The 9427-nt window shown below is 46.4% G+C and overlaps 1 protein-coding gene across 1 annotated transcript; it reads right to left on the minus strand.

Annotated features, from left to right (window-relative positions):
* Nucleotides 1-1718: 1718 nt before the first annotated feature.
* LOC100594023 (succinate dehydrogenase [ubiquinone] flavoprotein subunit, mitochondrial-like) lies at nucleotides 1719-7589 on the minus strand. The gene is made up of 4 exons (XM_030808567.1): nucleotides 7170-7589; nucleotides 5717-5885; nucleotides 3029-3224; nucleotides 1719-1892 (listed from the first exon to the last, which is right to left on the minus strand). Exons 2-4 carry the CDS (start codon nucleotides 5800-5802, stop codon nucleotides 1719-1721), a joined length of 456 nt encoding a protein of 151 aa, XP_030664427.1. The 5' UTR covers nucleotides 5803-5885; nucleotides 7170-7589.
* Nucleotides 7590-9427: the final 1838 nt, after the last annotated feature.

A 9427-nucleotide genomic window follows, 5' to 3' on the forward strand; every position in this document is an offset into this window, starting at 1 on the left:
ATGAAGCAGTAATGATAATTTGTCTTAATGATTCCTTTGTCCTTGGAAAATCAACTTCAGAAAGAAAGTTACCCACTGTGAGCAGGGCAGGCTCGCGGCTTCTCGGTCTGGAGGCCCAGGTCCCATTGGCCCACTCACGGTTGGAGACAGCTTGCTAAGCTCGGTGTCCATATCACTCCACTGCTGTCTTTATCAACCCTACAACATCAAGACCAAATAAGCTGGCGATCGAAAGTTCAGGAAAAGCAAAACAAACGTCTCCTGTCAACCCTGCACCGACTCTGGAAGGCTCCCTCCTGGAACCTCCGCCTCTCCCATCCCGCTGAGGAGTGCAGGGGAATCAAGGAAGTGCCCCAGGAGCCGACGTCCAAGTGTGGTCTTCCCCTAAGAGGTCAATCATCTTTCTCTCTTTTCCCACCTCAATCCTTCCCTTCCTTCCCCTCCTGGCCTGTCTGAATTCGCATTTGTACCAGTTTCCCTTTTTCACAAACAAGAAAAGATTCCCTCAGATAACTAAGCCATTCCCTGGCCATGAGTTACTACAGTTTCGGTCATTCATTCATTCAGTGGAAAAGCGACCAGGGACAGAAGGCGCCGCCATAAAGGTCACCTGGCCCGACCAGACGCCAGGTCGCTGCTTCTTCCTTGGATGCTGACATTTTAACAGCGGCCCAGGCAGTCTGTTTCCCCTTTCCCCAAACAAGCACCCTGGAGACCCTCCCTCTGGCGGCTCCTGAGGCGAGAAAAAGGGCCTAGCCCAGGAGCCGGTGGCCGCGACCTCGGGTCTGCAGTGGCTGCACTCTGCACCTTAGGAAGGGCCCGACGCACAGGACAGGGACCGGGCAGGAGGCAGGGACGGCCACAGGAGACCGGGCAGGGGACGGGGGAGACTGCGAGGGACCCGGCAGGGGATGGGGGCAGCCGCGTAGAGGGTGGGAATCCTGTTCACTCTAAGTCAGCCCTTCTCCTCTAATAGAGGTTAGTTGTACTTTGTTTTTAGAATGCCCTAAATTATTTTTCTAAGTACCAAGAGGTTACATATTCATTCATGCCAACTATTTTAAATATTTCATTGCAAATAAGTGATTTTTATCAGGCAAGTAATATGTAATGAAATTCCCCTACAAATAACAACTTCCTAATAGTGCTTTTTCTAAGCAGAAAATAATGACCGCAAAATAATTAAAAAAAAAAAAAAGTAACCCCAAAAATGTCACCTTAACTGTTAAGATCCCCAACCAGCCTCTATCTAGTCTCAACATGGCCACCATATAACCTCTGGATTTCTCAGTTTAATCACTTCTGGGGAAAAAACCCAGACTACCTCTATATGATCACTAAGCCAATTTCCAGTAACAAATCAAGGCTTTGTAACCTGGCTGGGTGCAGTGGCTCATGCCTGTAATCCCAATAGTTTGGGAAGCTGAGGCAGAAGGACTGTTTGAGTCTAGGAGTTCAAGACCAGCCTGGGCAATATTGTGAGACCCTGTCTCTACAAAAAAATTTTTTTAAAATTAGCCAGGTGTGGTGGTGCATATCTGCAGTCCCAGCTACTTGGGGCTCTGAAGGTTGAGGTGTCGAGGACTGCTTGAGCTCGGGAGGTTGAGGCTGCTATGACTGTGCCACTGCACTCCAGCCTGGGCTGACCCTGTCTCAAAACAAAGAAAGAAGACTAACCTCCTGCCCTTCTCAAATAGTCTGGCTCATGAAGAAAACACTTACCAGGCCTGCATGACTTTTCGATGCTCAGGGCACATGCCTGACCAGACGACCAGGTCCAACAGCGAGTTTGCCCCGAGGCGGTTGGCACCATGTACCGAGGCACAGGCGGCCTCCCCACGGGTGTACAGGCCGGGCACAATCTGATCCTGGCCATTCACATGCCTCAGGACCTGTGGAAAGGAAGATTTCAGGTGAAATGTCAAGGTGCCCATTCCTCCACAAGCCCACCTCCCTCAACAGGGTGTCTGTGCTACGGGTCAGAGAAAGAGAGGGAAGTAGGCCAGGCACGGTGGCTCACGTCTGTAATCCCAGCACTTTGGGAGGCTGAGGCGGGTGGATCACCTGCCTTCAGGGGTTCAAGACCTGTCTGGCTAACATGGTGAAACCCCGTTTCAACTGAAAGTACAAAAATTAGCCAGGCATGATGGCGGGTGCCTGTAATCCCAGCTACTTGGGAGGCTGAGGCAGAAGGATCGCTTGAACCTGGGAGGCGGAGGTTGCAGTGAGCCGAGATTGCGCCATTGCACTCCAGCCTAAGCGACAGAGCGAGTCTCCATCTCCAAGAGACAAAGAGAGGGAAGTAAAGACCGTATCTGAGAAGGAAATAAGGACCATAGCTACTCTTCTTCAGAGGGAAACTTCCGAATGTATCCCCCAGTTTCCCCTCTGCCCCTGAGCACCTGCTGTTACAAGCAGGTCAGAGGACCTCCAATGTCAGCATCTGCGACTGTCCCTCGTGTCCCATGTTCCCGAGGCCCTCACCACCTGTGCTCCGGCTCGGACCCAGGAGCACGGCAGGTGGAGGAACATCAGCAGGGGAGACTGATGTTCCAGACTCTTCTACCCCCTGTTCACCTCTTCATCTATGCAGGGAAAGTAACAGCTTCCACCCACCTCGCCCAACAAGGAGGCTAAGTGATTGACAAGCTCTGTGTGAACCGCAAACCACTCAAAGGTATGAATTATAAAGATCCCTCAATGTACAAGATCATTAGAAATAGGAATTATAACGATCCCTCGATGTATAAGATCATTAGAAATAACACAAGATCATATAGGAAAGTAATTATAAAATGGAAAAAGCTGCAAATGATGTATCTATGACAGTTTACTAAGGAGGAATAAATTACTAAGCCCCCCTCCATCCTCCAGTAATAGAAATTTAAAGTGCGATCTAGAAAACAATACAGTACTTTCTTGAAGAAAACAACTGTCTTTTCCTCTAAGATCTAAAGAGACAACTGCGAGGTGGGCCCCGTCGTCCCAGCCGTCTTTCCAGCTGTGGGAGAAGAGCCAGCACCATCACCTGCCCCTTGTAGCTGGTGGGAATGCCATCCATGTTATAATGCACGGTGGGGAGGACAGGGATTGGCTCCTTCGTGACGTCCACGCCAGCGAAGATCATGGCTGTCTCTGAAATGCCGGGCAGGCGCGTGGCCAGCTGCTCTGGAGGTAGATGGTGCAGCTGCAGGTAGACGTGATCTTCCTCAGGGCCACAGCCTCTGGTAAGACAGAACACCATCACATAAGGCAGAGAACGGCAACGGCAGGAGACCTGAGAATATGTCATCTTGGAAGCGCGTGAGTTTCAACATGTTTTGATACTGAGGAAAATTTCCCCTCATGTATGGTCACCCTCTCATCAAATCTTTTCTAAGCATCTACCATGTGCCAGGGACAATCCCAGGTGCTGGGACACAGCTGAGAACCAGAACAAAACTCTGCCCTCACTGAACTCACACTCGTCTCAGCGATCACAGCCTGCTGTGGCTGTCCTTGGTAAGTGCACTAGAAAGGCCTCTATGCCAAATACAGTCGTCCCTGTGTATCCATGGCAGGTTGGGTCCAGCACCCCCACGGATACCAAAATCCGTGGATGCTCAAGTCCCTAATGTAAAATAGGAGAGTATTTGCATATAACCTATGCACATCCTCCTCCATATTCTAAATCATCCTCATTTAAAGTTTTACATTTAAGTTTTACAGCAACTCCAGGATTACTCATAGTACCTAATACAATGTAAATGCTAGTAAATAGTTGTTACACTGTGTTGTTTAGGGAACAATGACAAGGAAAAAAAGTCTGCATATTTGTAAGGATGCAATTTTATTTTCAATACATAGTGGGTTGAAACCACACATGTGGAACCGATGGATACGGAGGGCCACCATACTCCAAAAAACCATCTGACTTCTCTTTTTTTAATATAAAAATGTAAAACCTCGAAACGCCATACCGGCAGATATTTTGCAAGCGTCATTACATTAAAGAACAGGGTCAGGCCCTATCTGATCTTTGACAAACCTGACAAAAACAAGCAATGGGGAAAGGATTCCCTATTTAATAAATGGTGCTGGGAAAACTGGCTAGCCATATGTAGAAAGCTGAAACTGGATCCCTTCCTTACACCTTATATAAAAATTCATTCAAGATGGATTAAAGACTTATTACGTTAGACCTAAAACCATAAAAACCCTAAAAGAAAACCTAGGCATTACCATTCAGGACACAGGCACGGGCAAGGACTTCATGTCTAAAACACCAAAAGCAATGGCAACAAAAGCCAAAATTGACAAATGGGATCTAATTAAACTAAAGAGCTTCTGCACAGCAAAAGAAACTACCATCAGAGTGAACAGGTAACCTACAAAATGGGAGAAAATTTTCACAACCTACTCATCTGACAAAGGGCTAATATCCAGAATCTACACTGAACTCAAACAAATTTACAAGAAAAAAACAAACAACCCCATCAAAAAGTGGGCGAAGGACATGAACAGACACTTCTCAAAAGAAGACATTTATGCAGCCAAAAAACACATGAAAAAGTGCTCATCATCACTGGCCATCATAGAAATGCAAATCCAAACCACAATGAGATACCATCTCACACCAGTTAGAATGGCCATCATTAAAAAGTCAGGAAACAACAGGTACTGGAGAGGATGTGGAGAAATAGGAACACTTTTACACTGCTGGTGGGACTGTAAACTAGTTCAACCATTGTGGAAGTCAGTGTGGCGATTCCTCAGGGATCTAGAACTAGAAATACCATTTGACCCAGCCATCCCATTACTGGGTATATACCCAAAGGACTATAAATCATGCTGCTATAAAGACACATGCACGTGTATGTTTATTGCGGCAGTATTCACAATAGCAAAGACTTGGAACCAACACAAATGTCCAACAACGATAGACTGGATTAAGAAAATGTGGCACATATACACCATGGAATACTATGCAGCCATAAAAAATGATGAGTTCATGTCCTTTGTAGGGACATGGATGAAACTGGAAATCATCATTCTCAGTAAACTATCGCAAGGACAAAAAACCAAACACCGCATGTTCTCACTCATAGGTGGGAATTGCACAATGAGAACACATGGACAGAGGAAGGGGAACATCACACACTGGGGACTGTTGTGGGGTGGGGGGAGGGGGGAGGGATAGCATTACGAGATATACCTAATGTTAAATGACGAGTTAATGGGTGCAGCACACCAACATGGCACATGGATACATATGTAACACACCTGCACATTGTGCACATGTACCCTAAAACCTAAAGTACAATAATAATAAAATAAAATTAAAAAAAAAAAAAAGAAGAGCTGCAAATTGTCTTACTGAAAGCCAAATAACCCCCACACTTGGAAAGCTGCCGAAAAACATCTGTGGGTATCAGACACGACACCCAAGGCTCACATACTGACTTCAGGTTGGGTGTGTGTCTCTCCCATACTCCGTCACATACTCACACACACTAAGAGAAACTCTGTTCCACAGATTTGAGAAACTAGCTAAAATTTTCAAAATGTAGGTCTTTAGGAAAATATCACAGACTAACAGACGCCTCCCGGCAGCTCAGAGAGGTGGCTGTGCACACGTCCCTGCACACGAAGGTGAGGGCGAGCGGTGCTGAAACGCACAGAAGCAACCCCGGCCCGTGTGCCCGCTCAGACAATGCTGGTGGTAAATCACACGCACCTTCCTTCGCGGATCTCCAGAGTCATCGACCGAGACACCACATCTCTAGACGCCAGGTCCTTCGCGACAGGGGCGTATCGCTCCATAAACCTTTCGCCTTGACTGTTAATGAGAATGCCTCCCTCTCCACGACATCCTTCCGTAATGAGACAACCAGCACCATGTGTGCCTGCAAAAAACCACACATTTATAACCTAACAATTGCTAGGTCTCTATTTCAAACGCATTATTTTTTTTCAAGATACTTTTTGGGGGAGAGACGAAAAAGATATGCAGAAGGCATTATATGCAAAACTGAATAGAAACAACAGTTAAGATACAGTGGAAAGTCTGGATAACAAAAAGCACTGACAAGGCTGACAGCTGCAGCAGAGGCTGGGGCAGAGCGGCGTCCCCAGAGAGGAGAAAGGCCGGCCCACAGACCTCTGGCCAACACTCTGATTACAGCGGCGTGTACGTTGGATGCCTCAAATCTTGTTTAAATTTTTGAACATTCTTTTGCACTATGATACTGTGGTGACTAGTTAAGAATACTAGCTTGGAGAATTCATATCTAAGTTACCCAAACAGTGGCAAGGACAGTAATAATGATTATTTTACTTAATATTTACACTGCACTTGCTATGGGCAGTTCTAGCTGCTTTCCACATATTAAACTCATTTAAGTCTTACAACAACTCTGGGTGTACGACCCCCTTTCTCAGTGACAAGCAAATTAATGCTTGGTAACATCCAGTCATGCAGCTGAGGACAGAGCTCAAACCCAAACCTGGGCAGTCCAGCGGTCTGTGCTCCAAACAGCGGCTCTGTGATTCCTCGGTGCGATGAGAAACAGGGCGTGCCAAGCTCTCGAATTTTAACAAAGGAGATCAAAAACCCTAAACTAAATGTATTTCAAAAGCTACAATTTTTATTACTATACAAAAAGGGCAATCTTGCTTTCAAAACAAGAATGTGATTCTTGCATCTCACCTGTCTTTTGATTTTCTAAGTTTCAACGCTCTTTTTTCTGTGGTTACTTCTCACATATTGAAGACAAAGCATGAGAAGTGGAGCTCTAAGCAAATCACACAGGGAATTCAGGGGCTCAGTGACATCTTACTGATTAAAAACAGTAATAAAAAATACAACAGGCCAGGTGCAGTGGCTCATGGCTATAATCCCAGCACCCTGAGGGGCCGAGGCAGGAGGATCGCCTAAGCCCTGGAGTTTGAGACCAGCCTGGGCTTAAAATGGTGACACCCCGTCTCTACCAAAAACAAAAAAACCCTCGAAAATTAGCTGGACATGGTAACACATGCCTGTAGTCCCAGCTGTTTCGGAGGCTGAGGTGGAAGGATCGTTTGAGCCTGGGAGACAAAGGCTGCAGTGAGTCTACATTGCTCCACTGCACTCCAGCCTGGGCAACAGAGCAAGACCCCATCTCTAAACAAATTAAAAAAAAAAAACCTACAACAAATTCATTTCTTATTTTCATCCCTTCCAGGGATCAGAAAGCTGACACTGACAGAGAAAGAGAAGACACAGGTCTGGTCCTTCAGCACCACTTCAGGGGTCTCCATCGTCCACAGGTCAGAAAAGCAACCCAGAAAAGTCCAGGAGTGTCACATATCCCAAGTTAAAACCTGGTATAGAAGATTATCAATTCAACTTTCCAAAATAGATGCAAGAAGTCACACATTGCCTTAGGGGCAGCTCCTCAAGGCACATGTCTGGTCCTGTCACATCAACAGTCGCTGCATGTGTCCCACACCGCTGTTCTCTGTTGCTTTTTACGTAATCTCTGGCTGACTCACTGGGCACGCTAACCCATTCCCCGCTGTCACCATAAGCCCCAGCACTACGTGTCCTGTCTCAGGTGGACCGGGGGCGGCCTTACCCTCCTGTATAAGGTGTGAAATATTGAGTGGCCGGTCCAATCAGCCACACAGCAGCACCGACGGGCCTGCCCGCCCTTTCCAAACTTGAGGCTCTGTCCACCAAATGCACGCTGATAAATCTTCCCATCTTCGGTTCTGCTAAATGGCAAGCCATAATTTTCTAGCTGTGAAAGATAAACAAAAACCTTATTACCTTAAAGGAGTCAAGATATTCACAACTAATCTACACTAAACAACTTTAACACAAATCTGCAAACCCAAAGTAAACTATTTTATGAACATGTCAACACTTCATCAAAGAGAAGCTTTTCTTGTTACATGTAATGCATAGTTCATGACGGACAAAGACTTCTCTTGTGAGCTTTGCTAATCACCATTCTTTCGACTGCCACATCTGCCTCAATTGCTTACATTTTTTCCCAGACTCTTGTACTAGAAACAGACCACCAGAGCACCCAGAGCCTCCCGCCCATCACCTCGACCACGGCAGCGGGGGCCTGCTCCACCATGTAGTGGATGGCATCCTGGTCCCCCAGCCAGTCGGAGCCCTTCCCGGTGTCGTAGAAATGCCACCTTCAGTTGCCCTCCTCCATGTTCCCCAGAGCAGCATTGATTCCTCCCTGGAAACACCAACCACTCCTTACGAGCCACAAACAGGAGCCCCAGCTTTCTCTTCCAGGCCCAAATCCACCCACTGGGGGATTCAGAGAAAGCCAACTACTCACACGGTGACTCCAGTGAGGGCTGACCTCAGCAGAGGAGCAGCGAGGCCTGACAGATCCCAGATCACAACCCCTCCCTGACTCGCCCGGTCGTTCCATCCCTTAGCCTCAGTCTCCTCATCTGTGTGGTGGAGACACAGGGAACTCCAGGAAGGGCTGACTGCAGCAGTGAGTGAAAGGCTACCTGTGATATGCTTATTACCTAACATTATCTGGCACAGAAAAGGTACTCAACAAATCTTTCCAGAGAGTTTTATTAACAAACCTTCCCAATGGCATTTACGGGCATGTGTTAAAGATTAGAAGTGCCTCCTGCCAAGTAATAAACTCCACACTCAGAGTCACACTCCCCTGTACCCCTACTTCCTTTGGCTGTATGTGCCCACCACCGTCTTACCCCTCAGAGAGTCCCGGAAGACAGCAGCACAGGGACAAATGAAACCTTTGCCCTTTTCTTCCCCAACCTAAACTCTGATTCCTCCTCTTAGATGATCTCCTTTTCTTAAGGTGTTGGGGCGGCGGGAGTGGGTGGGGAGGGTAGCAGGCGAGATGGTCACAGAAAACCCAAGTGTGACTGGAGTCCCAATTAAGAGTGACAACAAGGCTCCCGCCCTTCAAAGTCAGTTATAGAGTTAAAACAAATTTGCTGGGCACCCACTGGAATGACAAACATCCCCACATATGGGCATAGGTTTTCTTTACCCATATAAAGAATCACCAAAAGAATCATGAACTTTTGGCAACTAAAGATTCAGGGAACTCTTTCAGAAGACAAGGCAAAGCATCACTCTAAATTCTAAAATAAAGGCAGCAAAAAGAGGCTGATAAAGCAGAAACAGATATGGGTAAAAGCATCTTTCAAGCTCCTTCTCTTTCATAATCCTTTTATTCCTATCTCCAGCTTGCCTTAATGAAACACCTGAACTTAAAACCACCCACACCTCTAATAAAGAAAACTATAACACAAATCATAAGAGGCAAAGAAGAACTCTAAAAGAGAGAAAAGAATCAGACGGATTCAGAAAAGACTGTCCCATACAGCCAGGAAGCTACATATTTTACTATTGAATAAAAATTATTTAAAAGATCTGCTAATAATTTGTGAAGTC

Source organism: Nomascus leucogenys, unplaced genomic scaffold (assembly GCF_006542625.1).
Source record: "Nomascus leucogenys isolate Asia unplaced genomic scaffold, Asia_NLE_v1 001387F_38907_qpd_obj, whole genome shotgun sequence".
NCBI classification, from domain to species: Eukaryota; Metazoa; Chordata; class Mammalia; order Primates; family Hylobatidae; genus Nomascus; species Nomascus leucogenys.